Consider the following 23,075-nt stretch of genomic DNA (forward strand, 5'->3'; position numbering starts at 1 on the left):
CCACCCCTCACCCCGGGGGATTAGGGAGCCTAGTGCAGCAGGACCGAGTGGTGGAAGCTGATAGCCGGGTTTGCGATGACTGGGAGACCCGTATGGTGAGGTGCCTGCCTGGTGTGAAGGCTGCGGATCTCTCCAGACATCTAGATGGACTTGCATGTAGTGCTGGGGAGGAGCCGGTGATGGGAGTACCGCTGGTATGTAGGTACCAATGACATAGGGAAGGGTAGGAGAGAGGTTCTGGAGGGACGCTGCCCCAGTGCCACGTCGGTGCCCCCCCATCTCATTCATTCCCATCCCTCCCGCCTCTCCATTCTTTTGTTATTGTTCACACCCAGCCCTTCCCCCACCAGGACGGGGTGGAAGAACAGAGCCTAGGGCTAGGAAGGGCAGCTGGGATACAGGATGATCAGGGCTGGCAGGCAGGGGGGTCTGGGAGAGCAGAATTCCCCCCTCCCCTGGCCCGGTGGTTCCCAGCTCAACCCTAGAATTGCTCCAGCAGCACAGGAGTCAGAACTGGCCTTGATTTGGGGGCTTCTGACGTCCTCAGTCCCAGCCTTGCTGGGCAGAGGTAGAGCAAAGCAGGGCAGCTGCCCCAGCAGCCTTCCCATACGTGTGGCATTGTCTGGCCACGTGTAGCAGGCAGCTGAGCAAAGTGTGTTCCCATGTGGCGAGGGGCCTGCCCCCAGCTGCTGACCCATGCGGCTGGCTGTGTGCTGGCGCTGGGTGGCCTGGCCAAAGGGGAGTGACACTGCAGGACCAGCCCTACCAGGGGCTGACCACATGGACTCGCGCTCCAGGGTGGGTGGAACGTGTGGGGCTCGCCGTGGGTGTCATGATTATGAGGGTTAGCCAGCAGCCTGGGGATTAAGGGGTTAACTACACCTAACCAGGTGGCGTGACCAGTAGGAATGTAGGTGGGACTTTCAAACTGGGACAAAGGAATTTGGGTTTTTTCCTTTCTCCCTTTTGTCTCTCGGGGTGTGTTCTCTGCAGCTACAGAGAGGGACAAGCATGTCTCTCTCTCTCTCTCCAAGACACCATTCTTCATTTTCTGTAAGTAGGGTAAAGTTTAGGTAGTTTCGTTAGGCTTTATTGTTTTAAGGGTTGGGTGTGGGATCTGAGATCTGGCGCTGCTTAAGAGATGGTTGGCCTTTCTTTTTAACTAAGTTCTAGCCCATGGTGTAATTCCTCCATGAGTATATTTTGTTACCTTTCCCTCTGATCCTTATGCTTGCAACAGGAATATTGTTGTAATAATAAAAGTTTTCTCTTTTCTTTTTATTAATCTGGCATTGGTTACTTGTGTGTCCTGATTTTTATAATAGGGGTGAGATTTCCCAAATGATCTTTCCCCTAATCTTGTTATTCATATTTGGGTGGTGGCAGCGGAAGTTTTATTCCCAAGATCTAGGTTTTTAAGATTTTGGGGGAAGTTTTATACCAAAGCCTGGTAGATAAGGCTTTGGGGTACACTTGCTGGCCCCCACTTCTGCATTTATCACGCCAGAGTGGGGAAGGAGCCATGACAGTGGGCATCACAGAGGGGGTGGTGGAAGCAGCCTGCACCCACTGAACAGGGCAACACCCCGGACATCCAGCGCCCCGGTTCCAAACCTGACCCCGCAGGGCCGACCTCCTTCCAAATGCCCAGCCACCGGGCACCTGCTCAGCTCTGCCAGCCAGAGGCTTAGAATCCAGTAGAGGATGCTGCCTGGGGCTGGTCAGGGGGCTGCTCTACGGGGGGGGGGGGAGGGCTGGCCATGCTCCCGTTGCAAAGCCAGACCCTGTCTGGCGCTAGGGAGAGCAGCAGCAGGGACTGAGCACTGGGGCTTTGCCAAGGCCAGGAAGTAACTGGGCGACTGTGTGGGTCCAGCATGCACGGCTCCGTGTGTGCACCCCTGGGTGTGCAGGGCACATGGCCCTTGGTGTGCGAGTGTGCGCACATCCTCCGCGAGTGTGCACACGTGCTCTTAGCGGGTGTGTCTGCCTTGCATCCTTCCCACGTTTCCAATACAAAGCGCAATTCCAAAGCGTCCCGTACCCCGTGCAAGGAGGGGTACGCGCCTGCTATTCGGAAAGCCGTTTCACAGAATGAACAGCGGAATCACTGCTGTGGGAGGCCTCTGGAAATCGCACCGCAGTCCGGATGGACCCTCTGCGAGCCTGTTTGCGTGGGCAGGGACTGGAACGCTGTGTCCACCTCCCAAGGAGAGGAGTCCGTTCCCCCGGCCCCTAGCTCAGCGCTCTAGGGGAGGGAGAAATTCCAAGTGCGCTGGAAGGAAAGAGCTCCCAGGGCTAGTGAGGGGAGGAGTCCCAGCAGGGGGTGCAAAGGTATTTCCATAGCTCGGGGAGCAGAGCTTGGCCGTGGGCGCCGGGCCCCCGGGACATGGCAGGGTCTCCAGAAGGATGAGAATTGGAGCACGGGGTTTGCCAGATATTTTCTCCCCTGCCTGCCACCCACACACAACCCTTAGCTCCAGGGTTCTCTGGATCTAGCCCCACGCCTTGGCACCGTCCTCCTGCCATCACAACGCCTGGCTCCCTGCCCCGCTCCACAGCCCCTTACCTGCACAGTCTGGCGGTCTGGGATCCCGCTGTACACAGAGATCTGGGGCCCTGACTGGCGCCCGTTGCTGCTGCTGCTGGTGCTGCTGGCCGTGCTGGTGCTGCTGGTGCTGCTGGAAGGAGGCGGGACCTGCAGCTGCTCATTCTCCATGGTGACTGTCTTGGGCACCAATGAGGGCAGGAAGAAGGAAATTCCAGGGCCGAGGTGGTGGGAAAGGGGGTTCTGGCCAAGTTAGAGCTGGAAGGAGACACAAGCAGGCGGTCAGGCTGGGGGCATGGAGCCTGGTAGCCCTGCTGGGGCACTGACCCCTCGCACCGACCCACAGCGGGTGAGAGGCTGCAGTCACGAGGCGTTCCAGGGCCCCGTTCTCTGGTGCAAGCAGCAGGGAGGCAGCCACGGCGCCAGACACGGGCTCGCTCTGGATGTAGGTAAGAGCCTTGGCTGGCTCTGGGCCCCCAGGCACCAGCCCCTCTCTCTCCCTGTACTCCCTTCCCTCCACACGCCCCCAGCTCCTGATGCACTCGTGGGGCAGGGGCCTGATTCTGCTGGCTCCTTGCTGGCTGGGAACCTGCGCCGTTCCCAGCACTTCGCGAAGAGGACGGAATCCAGGCTGCGGCGAAGAGAAATCGCCCCTCGGAACCGCGAGACACTCGGGCCAGGGCCTCCCGCGGCAGACGCAGCACGTGCAGCTGGGCCGGGCGCCATCTTATTTGGGGCACCATGTACTGCCCCCCGCTGTGGTGCCTGGGTGTGTGGCAGCGCCAGCCCCTGCCCAGCCACGGCTCACCACCAGCGGCCCACAGCTCGAATCCCACCTCCCGCCTCCCCTCCACCAGCCAGGGCCGCCGACGCGGGGCAGAGGCAAAGACGGCAGCTGCCCCGGGACCCGGCAATTTAAAAGAGCCGGGGGCTCCTGGCTGCCACCAGCACCGCACAGCAGCTGGCGCGCCCGGCCCTTTCAATCGCCGCCGGACCCCCAGGCGGCCGCAGGGTCGCTCAGGTCCTGCCCCCACCCACAGACTAGTCCTAGGTCTGTCCCCCACAGCTCCTGCCCCCTGCTGCTCCTGCGCCCCCACAGACCTGGACCTGCCCTCCCACAGCTCCTGCCCCCACCCACAGACTAGTCCTGAGCCTGCCCCCCACAGACTAGTCCTAGGTCTGTCCCCCACAGCTCCTGCCCCCTGCTGCTCCTGCGCCCCCACAGTCCTGGACCTGCCCTCCCACAGCTCCTGCTCCACCCACAGACTAGTCCTGAGCCTGCCCCCCACAGACTAGTGCTAGGTTTGTCTCACAAAGCTCCTGCCTCTCCAGTCCTGGGCCTGCCCCCCTTCCACAGGTCCTACCCCCCTGGCCCACAGCCCTTGAGCACAGCCCCCCCCCCCCATGGGGCAGGTGCTCAGGCTGGGTAGGACAGCCCTGACCAAGGGCCACAGATTCCAAGACCAGAGGGACCGCTGCGACCCAATAGTCAGACATCCTGCCAGCCAGAGCCCTGCGCCACGGAACGGGCAGGGTTTCATCCATTTCTCACGCAGCATGTTAATGTTCTATCATTCCCCTTCGTAATCCAAGTGTTCGGTACCAAGCCAAACACCTGACAGAAAACTCTGACTTCAGATAGACCAGCTTACCACCCGAAGGCCCCGTCCCACCCTCAAAGAGAGCCAGGTAGTTTGGCAGAATCTCTTTTCCACACACCCATGTTAATTTGAATTAATTATATTATCCTTATTAAACGAGTCCTACATCGGGCACTCCATTATCCAGTCTGGGATGGGTGTCAGGCCGACAGTTACTTGATCACTCCAGCCACTCTTTTAAAAGGTGGCACAACATTCTCTCTCTTCCAGTCATCTGAAACTGCCGCAGTGCGCCAAGACTTAGTGAAACGCAACAAACTCCCCCGGCAGCTCTTTTCAAACTCTTGGGGGCAAATTATCTGACCTGCTGATTTAAAATGGTCCTAACTCGAGTAATTTTTGTTCAACATCCTCTAGAGATACTAGTGAAATAGAAAGAGTGTGATTATCGCTGTGCACAGAGACTACCTCATCTGCTTTCCCCCCAAATACAGAACAGAAATATTTATTGAGCACTTCTGCCTTTTCTGCATTATTATGGATAACCATACCATTTCCATATAGCTATGGGCAAAGACCATTGTCAGGATCTTTTTTGTTCCTAATATATTTTAAAAACCACTTCTTACTGTCCTTAACTCTGAACCATAGAATTTGCCACACATCCCTTTGCTTCCCTTATCAATGTTCTACAGTTCCTAACTTCTGATTTGTATTCATCACTATCATTTTTACTTTTATGACATTTTATAAATGTTTTATTTTTTTACAGCTGCCTTCACTTTGCTGTACATTAGGTTGTTTTTTTTAAATCAGTATGGCCTTGATTCTGGCTTTTGAGGTATCTTATAAAATCTTATCATTCACATTTTGCTGATTGAATTATTATTCCCAGCTGAATTGGCTCATAACTGTGTTTCAGCTTTGTGGTATAGACACAATTGGGTAGCAAGACAGCACAGAATATATAAAAAATAAAATTGGTCTGGTATATTCTGCTTCCATGTTGTGAATGTGATCAAGTCATGATTTATACTTAAACTACCATTAATTTTTAGTTCATTGGGGCTGTGTCTAGACTGGCCAGTTTTTCTGGAAAATCAGCCGCTTTTCTGGAAAAACGTGCCAGCTGTCTACACTGGCCGCTTGAATTTCTGCAAAAGCACTGACTTCCTACTGTAAGAAATCAGTGCTTCTAGCAGAAATACTAGGCTGCTCCCGTTCAGGCAAAAGCCCCTTTTGCACAAAGCTTTTGTGCAAAAGGGCCAGTGTAGACAGCTCAGATTTGTTTTCCGCAAAAAAGCCCCGATTGCAAAAACGGCGATCAGGGCTTTTTTGTGGAAAAGCGCGTCTAGATTGGCACGGACGCTTTTCTGCAAAAAGTGCTTTTGCAGAAAAGCGTCTGTGCCAATCTAGACGCTCTGTTCCAAAAATGCTTTTAACGGAAAACTTTTCCGTTAAAAGCATTTCCGGAAAATCGTGCCAATCTAGACGCAGCCTGGGTTTGCACAACAAATTACTGCCAGGAGTGGGGTTCAAACTGCATTGCCTTGCTACCCAATCATGTGCCTATACCACAACCCCATCCTGTATGGCTGCGTCTAGACTGGCATGATTTTGCGGAAATACTTTTAACTGAAAAGTTTTTCCATTAAAAGCATTTCCGCAAAAGAGCGTCTAGATTGGCATGGATGGTTTTGCGCGAAAGCATCCGTGGCCAGTATAGGCGCGATTTTGCACAAGAAAGCTCCGATGGACATTTTAGCCATCGGGCTTTCTTGCACAAAAAATTAAGGTGTCTGTCTACACTGGCCCTCTTGTGCAAGTATTCTTGCGCAAGAGGGCTTATCCCTGAGCGGGAGCATGAAAGTATTTGTGCAAGAAGCACTGATTTTGTACATTACAAAGTCAGTGCTCTTGCGCAAATTCAAGTGCCAGTGTAGACAGCTGGCAAGTTTTTGCGCAAAAGCAACTGCTTTTGCGCAAAATCTTGCCAGTCTAGACGCACCCTGTATGCTTGTGTAACCATGAGAATACAACCTGGCTCTTGGTTGCCCTCTAGGGCTATGTCTACACTACAAAGAAAAGTCTGAAAAAGATACACACATTGCAAACCGCAATTTGCGTATCTTTTCCCGCTTTTATTCTGAAACAGGCTTTTCCGACATTTGGCCAACCTACATGGGGCCAAATATTGGGAAAAAACTCTCTCTTTTGGAACGTCCCTTCTTCCTCGTAGAACGAGATTTACAAGGATGCTGAAAAATGCATCTGCTTTTCTGAATTTTTTTCGGAAAAGCAGCCGTGTTCCTTGGACGCGGCAAAGCGTTTCCGGGAGACCTCCGCTATCCTGGAAAAGCTGTGCAGCACAGACACAGCCTAAGCCAGTGAAGGGCCATCTAGCCGGCCGCATGAGCGGCCTCCTCATCTCAGTGGGCCGTGAGATCGTTGTAAACAAGACGCTCTCCCGGGATAGGGCAGTTCTGCTCCCTGTGTATCGAACCTGCAGGGGGCGCTGACTGCGCCGTAGCAGCGCTGTGACGGCTGCAGAGGGGGCGCCTGGCTCGCAGCCTGTGTGTGCAGTCAGCGCGCAACTCGCCTCTCCTGCTCTATGCGTGTCACTTTGTAACGCCGGGGAGGGAAAACCGACACGGCCAGAAACTCGCAGAATCCGAGCCCTGCCAGTGAACAGTGTCTGGTGGGCCCCACACAGAACCCCAGTGAGGTGCCTGCCCCCGCTGCTCTAAGTGGCTGGTTCCCACGGCTGCTACGAGCTCGGTTCGCGCCCGAAGACCAGGCAGCAGGTGCAGAGCGCGGCTGTTCCCAGGCCTGTGGGAATTCAGCTCGCCTGGCTGGAGGGCACTTCAGGTGCCTCCTGGTAGGGGTGTCCTGGCATAGGGCAGGGTGAGTGGCAACCCTGAGGAAGTGGAGGAAGGCCCCAGCCCTGGGCCGCAGGCTGCTGCTGGATGTCCCAGTGGAGACCCAGCTGCCTGCAGCGGAGTCCGGTCACTGCATTATGGCCGCATGCTGGGCACAGCATCCATCCCGGTGCCACTCACCCCGGTCCTGCCGGGAATCAGGGAGGGGAGGAGACTCTGTGCCATGGACGAACCCCCCTCTGGAGTCTGGTTCGGCCGCCCGCTGGAAGGCGCCTCCGCCTTGATGGGAGGAGTCACGGCCCCAGATCCCCGATTGAACCCGTGTTAGTCGGATCCAGTCACTGGTCATCTCGGCTGCCGGTAAGGACCCTGGGGCAGCCACTGCCCTCACCCTGCCACCAGGCCGCTGCAGGGGCACCGCCAGGGAGTGCAGTGGTGGAGTAAGCAGCACATACGGCCCAGGAAACACTGCAGCTCCCTGGCTGGCCAAGTGACCCTTCCTAGCCAGGGGTTGCCCCACGCAGACAGAGCCTTGGCCTGTGTCACAGGGCAGTTCCCTTGTCCGGGGGGCACTGTTGAGCCCCTGGGCCTCCTGGCCATATATTCTGCAACCCAGACACGGCTTACACCAGGGTCCCTCTTCCCCGGGGCAGTGCAGCCTAGCAGCCGGAGTCTCTAGTAACACCACTTCCCCAGGGCAGTGCAGCCTAGCAGCCAGAGTGTCTAGTAACACTACTTCCCCGGGGCAGTGCAGCCTAGCAGCCGGAGTCTCTAGTAACACCACTTCCCCGGGGCAGTGCAGCCTAGCAGCCGGAGTCTCTAGTAACATCAGTTCCCCGGGGCAGTGCAGCCTAGCAGCCGGAGTCTCTAGTAACACCACTTCCCCGGGGCAGTGCAGCCTAGCAGCCGGAGTCTCTAGTAACACCACTTCCCCAGGGCAGTGCAGCCTAGCAGCCGGAGTCTCTAGTAACACCACTTCCCCGGGGCAGTGCAGCCTAGCAGCCGGAGTCTCTAGTAACACCACTTCCCCAGGGCAGTGCAGCCTAGCAGCCGGAGTCTCTAGTAACACCACTTCCCCGGGGCAGTGCAGCCTAGCAGCCGGAGTCTCTAGTAACACCACTTCCCCGGGGCAGTGCAGCCTAGCAGCCGGAGTATCTAGCAATGCCACTTCCCCGGAGCAGTGCAGCCTAGCAGCCGGAGTATCTAGTAACACCACTTCCCCGGAGCAGTGCAGCCTAGCAGCCGGAGTCTCTAGTAACACCACTTCCCCGGGGCAGTGCAGCCTAGCAGTTGGAGTATCTAGCAATGCAACTGCTGGGGCTCTTGTACATTTCCAAGGAGGAATGCGGGACTCTGTGTACGGCCCGGGGCCAGCAGGAAGTCCTGTCTCCAAAGAGTCCCCAGCAGGGGCTCTTGTGCATTTCAAAGCCAGGGAGCCCTGGGTCAGCTGGGGACTCCGCAGCTGATCCCGGGCTCCCCGTGGCATGCAGCGTAGCATGGAGGCCGGGGTCAGCAGGGGACTCTGAGTACACCCTGTCCCAGCCAGTTACTGTGTTACTTGGCTTTGTATGGTTCCAGCCTGACTTTGACCTGCCTCTCGATCCTAAACAGGGAACGCCCCGGCCTCTCATCCTGGCCGGACCCTGGCCTTGTGATCCCTTAACTCCTGCCCCTGGCGTGCAGACCTGGGACCCACTACTGACCCCCGCCCCAGAGGCTGGGAATGATGCGTCTTGCCTGACCAGGGCTGGAGAGTTGCTCGGGACGAGTCCACTCTGACCCGTTTCAGGGCTGTGACTTTCCGGCTTGGGGGTGTGAAAACCCTGCCAGTGGGAACCAGGCTACAGCCTCGCCCCAGGCTGTTAGTACCCCCTGGCCAAGGTGCTTTGCACGGCACACGAGCGGAGCTCTCTCCCAGCGCCTGTGCCGTGACCACGCTCTCCCTAACCCGGGCCGCACTTTAAACTGATCCGGGTAGACAAAGGCTTGGTGCGGAATTCTGCAGTGTGTGTCCCTCATGTGCGCAAGGAGAGTAGCTCCCAGCCTGCGCACCCCACGCAATCCCTGTGCTTGCATGTCCCTGCAGCCAGAGCACGTGCCCAGACGCCAAGGAGAGGGCCGTGCGCCCATGGTCAGCCCACCAGTCCTCCCCCCGCCGTTCCAGGTGTTGCTCTGGAGGTGAAGGGTGGGGGCTGCCGGGCGGGGGCTACTGACACAGCAGCCCCCTCCCCAGCCTCCTGTTCCCAGCCAGCGAATGCTCCAAGTGACCCTGGGGAGGGAAGGACACGGCCCACGTTGGCTGACGGATCCCCACGGCGCACCTGGGGCATTCTCACTGTATCTCTATCACTGTATCACCCAGGAACTTCCACCAACCGGCCCCCAGGAAATGGAGATTACTCGGGGAACTCCCCACAAGTCAGTTTCGTTTCTAAGGTGAGACGTGGGAAAACCAAAACCACTGCTAAAGAAAGGGCTCGCGGGGGCATCAAGGCTGTGGGGCCGGGCATCAGCTGGGCAGACAGACAGTGCCCAGGGAGCATGTGACAAGCAGACAGACAGAAAGTGCCCACGGAGCGTGCCCCTAACAGACAGACGGATGGTGCCCAGGAAGCATGCCCCAGCTGGACGATGCCCAAGGAGCGTGCCCGAGTTGGGCAGCCAGATGGTCCCAGGGAGTGTGCCCCGGATGGACAGACGGACGGTGCCCAGAGAGTGTGTTGAAGATGGACAGACTGATGGTGCCCAGGGAGCATGACCCAGGGAGACCGACAGACAGTGCCCAGGAGGCAAGCTCCAGCCGGGCAGATGGACAGCGCCCAGGGAGTGCGCACAGGCAGACGGTGCCCAGAGAACATGCCTCAGATGGTGCCCAGGGGTGTGCCCCAGACAGACAGACAGATGGTGCCCAAGGAGTGTTCACCAGCTGGACAGACGGACAGTGTCCAAGGAGCGTGCCCCACGTGGACCGACTGATGGTGCCCAGGGAGCGTGCCCCAGACAGACAGATGGCGCCCAGGAAGTGTGCCCCAGCCAGGCAAACAGATGGTGCCCTGAGGCATACCCCAGATGGACAGATAGATGTTGTCCAGGGACTATGCCACAGATGTACAAACAGTGGCCAGGGAACGTGCCCCAGAAGGACAGACGGCCAGTGCCCAGGAAGCATGCCTGAGATGGACAGACAGATGGTGCCCGGAAAGCATGTTCCAGACAGACAGACAGACGGTGCCCAGGAAGCGTGTCCCAGACAGACAGACAGACGGTGCCCAGGGAGCGTGCCCTACCTGGACAGACAGATGGTGCCCAAGGAGCGTGCCCCAGACAGACAGATGGTGCCCAGGGAGCATGCCCCAGACAGACGGTGCCCAGGGAGCGTGCCCCAGACAGACGGTGCCCAGGGAGCGTGCCCCAGACAGACAGATGGTGCCCAGGGAGCGTGCCCCAGACAGACGGTGCCCAGGGAGCGTGCCCCAGACAGACAGATGGTGCCCAGGGAGCGTGCCCCAGACAGACGGTGCCCAGGGAGCGTGCCCCAGACAGACGGTGCCCAGGGAGCGTGCCCCAGACAGACAGACGGTGCCCAGGGAGCATGCCCCAGCCTGCCAGACGTCCCTTTCACTGACATGAAATTCGGCTCCATGGTGGAGTCTGGACTGAGCAGCAGGACCCAGCAGTGACTGATTTGGGGCTAGGAGCCTGCCGTGACTGCAGTGAGCCAAGGCCCGTGTGCTGCACCCCCTGGCCAGCGCCCCAGGGAGTGTCTGTCCATTACCCCCCTGGCCAGCATGGTCCTACCCAGGGCTGCTGCCAGGCGCCCCCTTTGGCCTAGCTCATTGTGCAGATCTGAGCCGTCAGGCCCCTGCCCTCTAGCCTCACCCAGGCCGCGGCTAGCAGGACTAGGGGCTGCCCCTCGGCCCCCACCACGCCGCACGGCCCAACAGGCGCAGCTGAACCCGACGAACCCCAGTCAAGCTGTGCCCTACGTGGGACGCCTTTCGCTGATTTGGAAGAAACACAAGCAGCTGTTTTGCCACAGGAAATGCTTGTGGTGCTGCCGGCGCTGGGCAGAGGGACACGGCGCTTCCCAAATTCCCGCCAGCAGAGATGGAGGCGTTCCCCCCACGGGGCACCCCCGAGGATGGACCGGCCGCACCAAACCTGCTCCTGGTCCCCACAACGAACTCCCCCAGCGCGCTGGCGCCGCTGTCCCGTGCAGGAGCAGGGTGCAGCCAGATCCTGCCCAGTCCCCCCGTTCACACGAGGAGGGGATGTAGCGGCTCTGCCCCAGGAGCCTGGCAGTGGAAGGTCTCACACGAGCCAATGGCTGGGAGCTGAAGCTGGACGAAGACTGGCAATGTGGTAAATGGTTAGCAGTCGGGGTAAGTAACCATGGGAACAATTGCCCCGGGGCATGGTGGCTGGGGGCGTCTCGGGAAGCTCTGCTCTAGGCGTTACCTGGGGCAGGACCCTGGCTGGGCTAAACAGGATCAGTGGTCCCTTCTGGCCCTGGGAGGGACGAACTGCCAGGATCACCGTTTTCTCTTTTGGACCCTGAGCATCACGTGGCCTTTCAGCCCACAGGGACGCGCCCCTTCCCCAGGGCATCGGGAGCCTAATAGTACCCAGCTCCCATCATGGAGCCTCACCGCACGTTGTGCAGGTGGGCAGTCTATTACTGTTATAGATGGGGAAACTGAGGCACAGGGTGGGGCAGTCAGGAGGACCCGGGACTCCCGTGTCCCAGCCCTGAGCTCTGTCCCCTCCTGTGCCCTGGTTCAGAACCCATAAGACCATCAGAAGGCCCCCTAGTCCAGGATCCTGTCTTCTCCAGTGGCCAATGCCCGGTGCTTGAGGAATGAACTTCCCTCATTCCCAGCCGTGGCTTCGGGCACCTTCCCTGCCCAGCCTGGCTACTAGCCATCGAGGGACCGAACCTCCATCGACTTAGCCCGCTGGTTTTGGAATTCTGTTGCTGTTTGAAGAACTCACTTCCTGGAGACGAGCGTCACACAGCCGGCTGATCCAGACCTGCCTAGTTCCAGGGCAGACTCTTCCCTGCGGGTTGGCACCCGCTGCGTTTACTACTGCCCCTTTCGTACTCCGCCAGCCCCTCCCTCCCATAGCGACCCCCAACACCCTCGTCCTTCTGCCCCCAGCCCCGCTGCTCTTACTCGGGCGGAACGCCTTGGGCTCTGGCAGAGCCGGGCGTGAGCATATGTGACAGCTCCAGCCACCTTTCTCCAGCAGATGCCTTCACTGCCTCGTGAGTTAGACCCTTCCAGCTGGAGTTGCCGGGCGCAGTGCACATCCAGTACGGGCCTAGTGAAGGCCAAGAAGCTGGGCAGATTTACCCCAGCTGAGGATCTGGCCCAGAGAGCCTTCTCCGGTTCCTCCCTCCCCTTCATCACCAGCACAGACTTCTCTTCCTGCCCTCAGGCTACGTCTACACGGCAGGCTTCTTGCGCAAGAAGCTTTTGGCGGAAGAGATCTTCGGCAAAAACGTCTTGCACAAGAGCACGTCCACACTGCACAAGTGCATCGGAAAAGCGATGCGCTTGTGCGCAAGAAAGCGTCCAGACTGTATGGCCGCTCTCTCGTGAGAAAGCTGATTGCTATGCACAGAATAGCCACCAGGGCACCCGTGCGTCTTTCGATTGGCGCTTTTTGCACAAAAACCTCCTGTTCCCCGTCCACACACAGCTTTTTGCACGAGAGCGCTTGCACAGAAAGGAGTTATTCCTTGTAGAAAGAGGAATCCCTCCACCACAAAAGGCCCTCTGTTCTGTCGATTCACTGTCAATTTACTTGTGCAAAAATGCACTTGAGGTGTGGACGCTCCGCGGGTTTTTGTGCAAAAAACCTGTCGTGGAGAGGTAGCTTCAGCTCTCCCAGCCAGTCTCTCCTGCAGCCTCATGCATTCTCCTTTTCCTGTCACTGGAGCAGACACTCTCTCCACTAGGGGCCACAGTCCCCAGGACTCTGCTGAGCCTGGCTGAAACTGAAGCCAGTTTCTTTACCCCACTGCCTGGTCCTGGCTCTTTTATGGGCTTGAGCAGACAAATGTTGTTTTTATGGGCAGTCCTGCTGCGATGGGCCCGGCAGTGGAAATGGCCGTGGGGATGGAGCTTCTGGCCAGAGGGCCTGGGGAGAGGGGAATTTACAGCTCCAGGAACTGCTCTGCCTTTAGCAGACAAAGGCCAGTGGAGACCCGGGAGTCCCCCTGTGGTGCGTGGCACTGCTGTAAATCTCCTCCTTTGTCAATCTTGCTCCATGCCTTGCATCTTTCAGCCGCTCCTCTGGGCACCAGGGTGTTCTTCCACGCAGGGCAAGGGTGGGCAGTAAAGTGTGTGGGGGGGGGATGCCAAGATGCTGGTAAGGGCCAAGGGCTGCCCTTTTCCATGGAGGGGGTGGCAGGGTCTGGGATGAGGTTGGGTGCAGAAGGGAGCTCGGGGTAGGGGACTGGGCTGCAGGAGAGGGGGCGGGGTCTGGTAGGGAGTGTGGGGGAAGGGTGGGGTGTGACCTGGGGCAGGGGATTGCAGTACGGGGTCCAGGAAGGGTCTGGGTGCAGGAGAGGATTCTGGCCTGGGGAGGGGTGTAGCAGGGGGTGCAGAGTCTGGAGGGAAGTTGTGATCTAGGGCAGGGTGGGAACACCCCAACGGACCTACAACCCATGCACTGCCCCAGAGTCAGTTCTGGGAACACCCCCAGTGGACCTACAGCCCATGCACTGCCCCAGAGACAGTTCTGGGAACACCCCCAGTGGACCTACAGCCCATGCACAGCCCCAGGGTCAGGCCAGGGAACACCTCCCCTGTTACAGGACAGAACACCTCTGGCGGACCTACAGCCCTTGTACAGCCCCAAGGTCCGTCCTGGGAACACTCCCTATAACTGGACAGGAACCCCCCTCCGGACCTACAGCCCATGCACAGCCCCAGGGTCAGGCGGGGGAACACCCCCGACACCAAGCGCACGCGCATGGTACTGACACTCATCCAGCGCGAGAGCCCTGCTTACAGCCCCCTTCCCCACTGCATTCCAAGGCTGCCCCACCCCGCAGCTGAGCCCCGCTGCCCTGGCCAAGGCTGTGGGCACTGGCCCGCTGCAAAGAGGGGAAACGGGCCGGGGGAGGGGGAGATGCCATTAACCCTTTCCCTCCGGCAGGTGCCCCAGCCCCGGGCCGCCAGCGAGGCGGGGGCAGTCGGTCCCGCAGGTGGATGCTGTCCCAGAGCGGGGCAGAGGCCCGGCAGGGCGGTGTCTGGAGGAGGGCAAAGGAAACGTCTCCTGCGGGAGCCCTCTTGACACATGACCCTTGCTCCCTTCAGAGACACCTCGCCTGGCTCTGTCCGGCCAGCGCATTAGTGTAGGGTTACCAGCGTCTGCCAGGGCGCCAGCCCGCATTAACCCCTTCCTGGCAGGCCGGGAGGCTGGCTGCAGTCCTGGATGTGGATTTCTGTCCCTGCCCCCACCGGACACCCGCAGATCTGCCTTGGGGCCTTCCTGGAGGGCGGTGTGTGTGTGTGTGTGTGTGTGTGTGTGTGTGTGTGTGTGTGTGTGTGTGTGTGTGTGTGTGTGAGAGACTTCTCTTACTCATCCCCATAGAGCTCCCAGCCTGGGGCCCGCTGCCCTCTGCGCCCCTCCCCCCCATTGAAACTTTAGTCCCTGGCTGTGTGTTTGTGCCCTCGTGAATTCACCAGTGCACAAGATCAGGGCTCCTGCACCCCAGGGGCTCTGGGGCTGGGAGCAGGGACGGCCTCGTGCTGGGGAAAGAGACAGCCCCGTGACTGGCCGATGTGGACCCAGCTGGGCAGCTAAGTCTGACCCACGGCCTCCAGTCTTGGCCCAGTGAGGGAACCTTCCCTCCAGCTCACTGCACAGCCCCACCTGCTTTGCCCAGGGAATGTAGCTGCTGCTGACCTGCCTGGTTCCTTAGTGTCTCTAGTGCAACAGCGAGCCGCCAGGCCATTGCCAAACCGATCCACCCACGGCACGGCCCACACCTGCCCCACGCAGCCCGCCCTGCCGTGCCCTGCCCAGAGTCCCGCCCTCCCATCCCTGGCAAGCAGCCGGGCCGGGAAATAATCCGCTCCCTCAAGCCAGCACCACCGGGGCTGGGACCCCAAGTACAACAGGCATGTGTGTGTGTGGTTTCTGTGTGCTGCTATGTGAGCATGTGCGCATGCTAGGGGGTGTCTTTGTGTGTGTGTGGTTTGCATTTGGGGTGAATGGGTGTGCATGCAGCAGGGGGAGGGAGAGTGTTTGTGAGCTTGTGGGCACACAGCGTGTCTGGGGTGAGTGTGTGTGGGTTTGCAAATGTGTGCGCACAGCGTGTCTGGGGTGAGTGTGCGTGTGGGTTTGCGAGTGTGCACGCACAGCGTGTCTGGGGTGAGTGTGCGTGTGGGTTTGTGAGTGTGTGCGTACAGCGTGTCTGGGGTGAGTGTGCGTGTGGGTTTGTGAGTGTGTGCGCACAGCGTGTCTGGGGTGAGTGTGCGTGTGGGTTTGTGAGTGTGTGCGCACAGCGTGTCTGGGGTGAGTGTGCACGCACAGCATGTCTGGGGTGAGTGTGCGTGTGGGTTTGCGAGTGTGCGCGCACAGCATGTCTGGGGTGAGTGTGCGCGCACAGCGTGTCTGGGGTGAGTGTGCGTGTGGGTTTGCAAGTGTGTGCGCACAGCGTGTCTGGGGTGAGTGTGCGTGAGGGTTTGCGACTGTGTGCGCACAGCGTGTCTGGGGTGAGTGTGTGTGTGGGTTTGTGAGTGTGTGCGCACAGCGTGTCTGGGGTGAGTGTGCGTGTGGGTTTGTGAGTGTGTGCACACAGCGTGTCTGGGGTGAGTGTGCGTGTGGGTTTGCGAGTGTGCGCGCACAGCGTGCCTGGGGTGAGTGTGCGTGTGGGTTTGCAAATGTGTGCGCACAGCGTGTCTGGGGTGAGTGTGCGTGTGGGTTTGTGAGTGTGTGCGCACAGCGTGTCTGGGGTGAGTGTGCGCGCACAGCATGTCTGGGGTGAGTGTGCGTGTGGGTTTGCGAGTGTGCGCGCACAGCGTGTCTGGGGTGAGTGTGCGCGCACAGCATGTCTGGGGTGAGTGTGCGTGTGGGTTTGCGAGTGTGCGCGCACAGCGTGTCTGGGGTGAGTGTGCGTGTGGGTTTGCAAGTGTGTGCGCACAGCGTGTCTGGGGTGAGTGTGCGTGAGGGTTTGCGACTGTGTGCGCACAGTGTGTCTGGGGTGAGTGTGTGTGTGGGTTTGTGAGTGTGTGCACACAGCATGTCTGGGGTGAGTGTGTGTGTGAGTTTGTGAGTGTGTGCACACAGCGTGTCTGGGGTGAGTGTGTGTGTGAGTTTGTGAGTGTGTGCACACAGCGTGTCTGGGGTGAGTGTGCGTGTGAGTTTGCGAGTGTGTGCACACAGCGTGTCTGGGGTGAGTGTGCATGTGGGCTTGTGAGTGTGTGCACACAGCGTGTCTGGGGTGAGTGTGCGTGTGGGTTTGCGACTGTGTGCGCACAGCGTGTCTGGGGTGAGTGTGCGTGTGGGTTTGTGAGTGTGTGCGCACAGCGTGTCTGGGGTGAGTGTGTGTGTGAGTTTGTGAGTGTGTGCGCACAGCGTGTCTGGGGTGAGTGTGCGTGTGGGTTTGTGAGTGTGTGCGCACAGCGTGTCTGGGGTGAGTGTGTGTGTGAGTTTGTGAGTGTGTGCGCACAGCGTGTCTGGGGTGAGTGTGTGTGTGAGTTTGTGAGTGTGTGCGCACAGCGTGTCTGGGGTGAGTGTGCGTGTGGGTTTGCGACTGTGTGCGCACAGCGTGTCTGGGGTGAGTGTGTGTGTGAGTTTGTGAGTGTGTGCGCACAGCGTGTCTGGGGTGAGTGTGCGTGTGGGTTTGTGAGTGTGTGCGCACAGCGTGTCTGGGGTGAGTGTGCGTGTGGGTTTGTGAGTGTGTGCGCACAGCGTGTCTGGGGTGAGTGTGTGTGTGAGTTTGTGAGTGTGTGCGCACAGCGTGTCTGGGGTGAGTGTGCGTGTGGGTTTGCGAGTGTGTGCGCACAGCGTGTCTGGGGTGAGTGTGTGTGTGAGTTTGTGAGTGTGTGCGCACAGCGTGTCTGGGGTGAGTGTGCGTGTGGGTTTGTGAGTGTGTGCGCACAGCGTGTCTGGGGTGAGTGTGCGTGTGGGTTTGCGAGTGTGTGCGCACAGCGTGTCTGGGGTGAGTGTGTGTGTGAGTTTGTGAGTGTGTGCGCACAGCGTGTCTGGGGTGAGTGTGCGTGTGGGTTTGTGAGTGTGTGCACACAGCGTGTCTGGGGTGAGTGTGCGTGTGGGTTTGTGAGTGTGTGCGCACAGCGTGTCTGGGGTGAGTGTGTGTGTGGGTTTGTGAGTGTGTGCGCACAGCGTGTCTGGGGTGAGTGTGCGTGTGGGTTTGTGAGTGTGCGCGCACAGCGTGTCTGGGGTGAGTGTGCGTGTGGGTTTGTGAGTGTGCAAACCCCAGACCAGGCTAGTAGCTGCTTCAGAGCGCACCCTTCCCTCAGTCGTGGGTGTGATGGGGGGGAGCTCCCTGCTCCCCCCCCAGGAATCCACAAATTTGTTGCAAGCCTCCCCCCCCCCCCACATGCTAACACACCAACCCCGCCCCCACTGCCCTGCTGCAGACCTTCCCAGGCCTGGCCCCCCAGTCTCCTCCCTTCAGTCTGTCCTTCCCTTGCGCCCCCCCCAGAGCCCCCCGGGATCTCCCCACGCACGGCGCACACCACGAGGGACAAGACTCACCAGAGGCCTGGTGCCTGCCGCCCGCGCCCACCCGGCTCCGTCTCTCGCCATCGCCGACCCTTCTCCTCACACCTCCTCAGCCGGGCCCGGCTCCTCCCCCGCCCAACGCGGGGCGCAGGCCTGCTGCCTTGCTTACACAAACACACTTCAAAGGCGGCCGGGGTCTGGGTCCCGTTTCCTGGTGGGATGGGGCAGGGGGAGGGGGCTGGGCCGGCTGGGGGGCCTGGCCAGGAAACGCGCCCGCCGGGACGGGGCAAGCAGCAATAACATTTGCATTTCTGACTGCCCGGCCCCAGAGCGAGAGGCTGCGGGACAGACGGGCAGCGCCGAGAGCAGCCGGGATCGAGTCTCGCGCCCTGGCAGGAACCCCCATCCCTCCTTCATGCCAGGGGCGCGGGCCTCCGTTCTCCTTTAACCCTGCTGGCTGTCATGTCCCCGGCCAGCCGTCGCCGGATTGCCGGGCCGCGGTGCTCTGGGCTGCTGGCACGTGGGTGCCACGCGCAGCCTGGGCAAAGCAGGGCAGATGCTGGGCGGTGACCCAGCCCCCGCTCTCAGACGGACACAAGGGCAGCGCACGTGTTCTCCATGCCCGATTTTCATGTCACCAGGGAATCCCGTGGGGCAGGCGAGCGAGACGGGGCTGGAACACTGGGGACTCGCGGGCGGGAACTGGAGGCACAGGCAGCATGGCAGGGGAAGCCCGGGGCTTGGATGGCGGGGGTAACAGCAGAGCTGGGGGGGAGGAGAGCTCTGGGCTGGAAGAGGAGGGGGCTGCAGGCTAGGCTGAGGGGTAACAGCAGAGCGGGGGGGGGGGGGGAGCCCTGCGCTGGGAGAGGAGGGGGCTGCAGGCCAGGCTGAGGGGTAACAGCAGAGCGGGGGGGGGGGAGAGCTCTGCGCTGGGAGAGGAGGGGGCTGCAGACCAGGCTGAGGGGTAACAGCAGAGCGGGGGGGGAAGCCCTGCGCTGGGAGAGGAGGGGGCTGCAGACCAGGCTGAGGGGTAACAGCAGAGCTGGGGGGGAGGGAGCCCTGCGCAAGGAGAGGAGGGGGCTGCAGGCCAGGCTGAGGGGTAACAGCAGAGCGGGGGGGGAGCCCTGCGCTGGGAGAGGAGGGGGCTGCAGGCCAGGCTGAGGGGTAACAGCAGAGCTGGGGGAGGGGAGAGCCCTGGGCTGGGAGTCAGGACTGAGGGGCATGAGGGGATGGGTGCCGGGCTGGGCTAGCAGTTCCTGGGAAACCCACCATCTCCTGCAATCCCCCTGCCCCCATCCAAAGCCTCCCTGGGCGCCTGGCTCCTGGGGGGATGAGTGGAGGAGCCGCATGGCATGTGCGTTGGTCAGCTCCGACACTGAGGCCTTGCGGGGTGAGCGGGCAGAACCGGAGAGGGCAGCCGGGCTCCCTCCTGCAGCTGATGGAGCTCTGCAGGGCAGGGTCGGCCCAGGGAGACAGAAAGCCAAGGGGCTTTGCCGCGCTCCCTGGGAGGGGGAGGGCTCTGTCTGAGGGGTCCCCCCCCCATTGCAGTCTGGGAGCCAGGCAAAGAGCGAAACCGGCTGCCAGCGCTTCCCCCGGCCTCAGGCACGCTCACCATTGCCCCCGCGAGTCTCGGCCCCTCCACTCGCTTGTCTGTCGGTGCAACACTGCGCCCGCTGAGCAGTGCGAGATCCAGCGTGCCAACACAGCCCGAGCTCCCAGGGCCAGCCTGCCCACAGCCCGGCAGGGAGTCGTGCACAGCCCCAGCGCTGTCGGCTCCCCGAGGCAGGCCCTGAAAGGCGCTGAGCTCCTTCCCACCACCGCTCTAGGTTCTCTGCAACTCCCGCCAGGGCCCTGCACGCCGACGCCGGACCCCAGTGCCAGCTGGGCTTGGCAAGCCCGGGGGACGCTCACACCCTGACACTGGACCGTTCCTAACGCTGGGAATCTCTGGAACGTCTTTCCGGCCCTTTCGATGCTCGGTGCGTGTGAGCCGCCAGGCCGGAGCGCTGGAGCTGGCACGAAGATTGTATCAATCAATCAATTCAGCAACCCGAGCCCGCAATTCATTGCATTTTTGGCAGGCAAGCCTCTTGCAAAGACACTTTGATTAACCCTCCTAAGCCCCCTACCCCAGGGCGAGAGAGGACCCAGCCCAGAGCCTGAGGCCACACTCGGAGCCCGGGGCAGAGGTGGGGGTAGAAACCAGGCTCACAGAGCTCTAGCCTCCACCCACCTGCCCCCTTGCCCCAAGAGCAAGGGTCAGGGACATCCACTTGCCACCGTGAGTGGGGGTTGCTAGAGCCAAGTTAGAGCAACCCCAACCCCCATCCTCAGGCTGAGGCCACTGGCCGGGGCAGCTGGGCAGGCAGGGAGGGCCCAGAACCAAGACCTGAGCTGGCTGGACTCTGTGGGGCAGGACAGTGGGGACAAGTCTCAGAGGAGCCCTGCCCAGAGCGGCGGTGGGAAGCAGTTAGTGACGGACATGTGGGGCCAATGGCTCCGCGGAGAGGGGGCCAGGGCTCTGAGCTGCCTGAGGGAAAGGGCGAGGCACAGGCAGCCCGCACGGGCACAGAGACACGCTCAGAGCAGACGCGCCAGGGCAGGCTGCTGGCAAAGCGTCTCCATTTCCTCAGAACATCTCGGCTCTGGGACAACGGCCCCGTTTTGCCCCCCTGGCTCTAGCAGAGACAGAGGCCGGCTCCAGGGTCAGGGCTGGATCCGGGAGGCAGGCCCGCTGGGCGCCTCTGGCACGCACCTCGAACGCCTCCCGTCTCCCACGCGAACACTTGCCAAGGTGCCTGTGCTGATAAGGCCACATTGAACTGAAGTGAGAAGCAGGCCCCTACGCACACAATGCCTCACCCTGCCCCTGCGAAACACACACACACACACACACAGCCTCGCCCTGCCAGACGGGGACACAGAGCTTACACACACACACCCTTGCCCTGACAGACAGACACAGCGCCGCACCCTGCCCCTGGGAGACAGACTGAGCCGCGGACGCTCACACGCAGAGGCACTCACCAGCGACGGGCAGCAGCAAACCGCACAGCCGTATCCTGCCCCGGCTGCACATGGCCAGCCACAGCCGCTCGCTCCAGTGGCCACAGTCCCAACATTCCCACTCGGCCCTGCCCCCATGGGGTGCCCAGGTGCCAGGGGCACACAGCCTGGCACGTGGGCATGCGCGTGCTCCCAGGACCCCCAAGCACCGGCTCTCCAGCCATGCCTGGCCCCACTGCTAGTCCTGCAGGACTCCTGCTTGAGGGAGAGCCACAGACACGCTCACCTCCTGCGGGAGAGCGGATCCCGCTGGCCAAGAGGTGCTGGAGGGCGGGTCTGAGCGGCAGAAGGGCCCGGGGCTGCCTGGGCGCTTTATCCCATCTGCCCCAGCCTGCTCCAGGGATGTCAGGGGAGCACAGAGAGCAGGGTGCCCCCGTGCCCTCCCGGCAGCTGCCCTGCAGTGCTGGATCCAGGATGCACAGAGCCGCCTGTGCTGGAAAGTCTGCTCTGCTGGGACACTCGTCACTGGACAGGGATGGCCCCGCACCGCATTCCAGGGGAAAGGCCAGGGGCAGAGATTGGGGAAGAGGAGGAGAGAGAGCCAAGGATACTGGATAAGGGCTGATTCCACACAGGAAATTGCCAAGGGACGGGGAAAACGAGGGCTCCAGCTCGCCCCACTGGTTGGGGCCGGGCCATGAGTCCAGCAGGCTGGGAAGTGGATGTCCGGTTTGGCTGCTTATACTCAGGCAGCCCAGGGACTCCCGAGAGCTGATAGGGGACTGGGCTCTAGGGCCTCTCTGGCCTTACCAAGCTCCCTACAGTTTTCTGCGGCTGGCAGCAAAGCAGCTTCTTGCCAAGTCACTGGGAACTGGCTTTCGAGGCCCGCGTTTCCAAGGCAGCTCCTGATTTCGGGAGTCTGGGGCTCAGTCCTGAGGCTTTTCTGGCTCCCCGGCCCTGGGGTTCAGATCCTGGCCCAAGTTACACTCACCCCGCGACTGCTCTAACTTGTGCTGGTTAACACTCCAACCAGGCCCCACTCGCAGCCCTGCCTGGATATCCCTTGACAGGAGGCTGTCAAGGGAGGAGCGGATGCGGGTTCTGCACTGCCAAGCCGCCCCGCTGGCCAGACAAGTCACCTCTAAGCCCTCTTGGTGCACAAGGGCCGGACAAGGTCTGCAGTGGGTGCCAGGGTCGGGTGGCTAAATCTAGATGAACTTTTGCCACCCAGGGTTGAAAAGGCTGGGGTAGCCCAAAAGCCCCGGATCTCCTCGCTACAGGGCCTGCTCTGTGCATCCCGGGGTGAGTGCGGAGGTCCCCAGCCGATCCACAGGAATGTTACGCTCCCCGAGCTTGGGCGCAGCCTGACGGCACCCACAATTCCCCCCTTCCGTGCCCATTCCATGCGCTTACGGCCTGGAGGATGCAGGCACCTGCCACCCACAGCTCCCCTGGCACTGAGCCACCCGATCACTGAGCCTCGCACCCCCCCTGGAATTTCTTCATGCCCCCCCCCCCGGAGGCACGGCTTCCCAGTTTGGGAACCCATGTTCTAGTGCCTGGAAATGTTCACTCCTCTTTTGAAAAATTTGGAAAGGGTCCTGAATGTTGTCTCGTCAGTTCTCAGGGTGTCACAAGGAAGAGGGAGAAAAACTGTCCTCCTTGGCCTCTGAGGATAGGACAAGAAGCAATGGGCTTTGTTGGGGGGCATGTACCCTCCCCCCTGTGTTGGGACCGCCTTGGCAGCTAAGGTCTCCACGCGTCACCCCTCCATCAGGCCTCCATGCCCCTCTATCAGGGTATATACAGCCCCTCAGGTACGACCCCAAAGTACACATCTCTCTATTAGGGCATATACGGCCCCTCAAGTCTGACCCCAAAGTTCACATCTCTCTATTAGGGCATATACGGCCCCTCAAGTCTGACCCCAAAGTTCACATCTCTCTATTAGGGCATATACGGCCCCTCAGGTCCGACCCCAAAGTACATGTCTCTCTATTAGGGCATATACAGCCTTTAAGGGAAGCCTCTCCTGGCCAGGGGGTAATTGTCCAGGGTAGGGGAAAAGGTGGTAGGGGGACCGGGCCCTCCCTCTCCACTGGGTCCCAGCCCAGGGCCCTCGAGGCAGAGACAATCGCTCCTGCCCGCTCGGCGGGGATTCCTGCTGCCACACACCGCGCTCCTTTACTAGTCCTCCTACCCCGTCCTGGCGCCTCTGTGGCCAGCTGGCCTCCGGGACAGGCCCTGGTCTGAGGCTGGCGCTAGGGTTGCGGGTGCTTCTCCGCCAGGCGGCGGGTGAGCTGCTGGGGTTGCTCCTGGGCCGGCTGTGGGCTGTGGCTG

At 60.5% G+C, this 23,075-nt stretch overlaps 1 protein-coding gene across 4 annotated transcripts in view; it reads right to left on the reverse strand.

Moving 5' to 3' along the window:
- Positions 1–23,075, reverse strand: part of PHC2 (polyhomeotic homolog 2) — a 118,235-nt gene that overhangs the window by 62,390 nt on the left and 32,770 nt on the right. For all 4 annotated transcript variants that reach the window (XM_075906850.1, XM_075906849.1, XM_075906847.1 and 1 more), the window contains one exon: positions 2,567–2,803. In XM_075906850.1, coding sequence (XP_075762965.1) covers positions 2,567–2,716 — 150 coding nt within the window. In that variant the 5' untranslated portion in view covers positions 2,717–2,803. The remainder of the gene's footprint in view (positions 1–2,566; positions 2,804–23,075) is intronic.

Source organism: Pelodiscus sinensis, chromosome 23 (genome assembly GCF_049634645.1).
Source record: "Pelodiscus sinensis isolate JC-2024 chromosome 23, ASM4963464v1, whole genome shotgun sequence".
NCBI classification, from domain to species: domain Eukaryota; kingdom Metazoa; phylum Chordata; order Testudines; family Trionychidae; genus Pelodiscus; species Pelodiscus sinensis.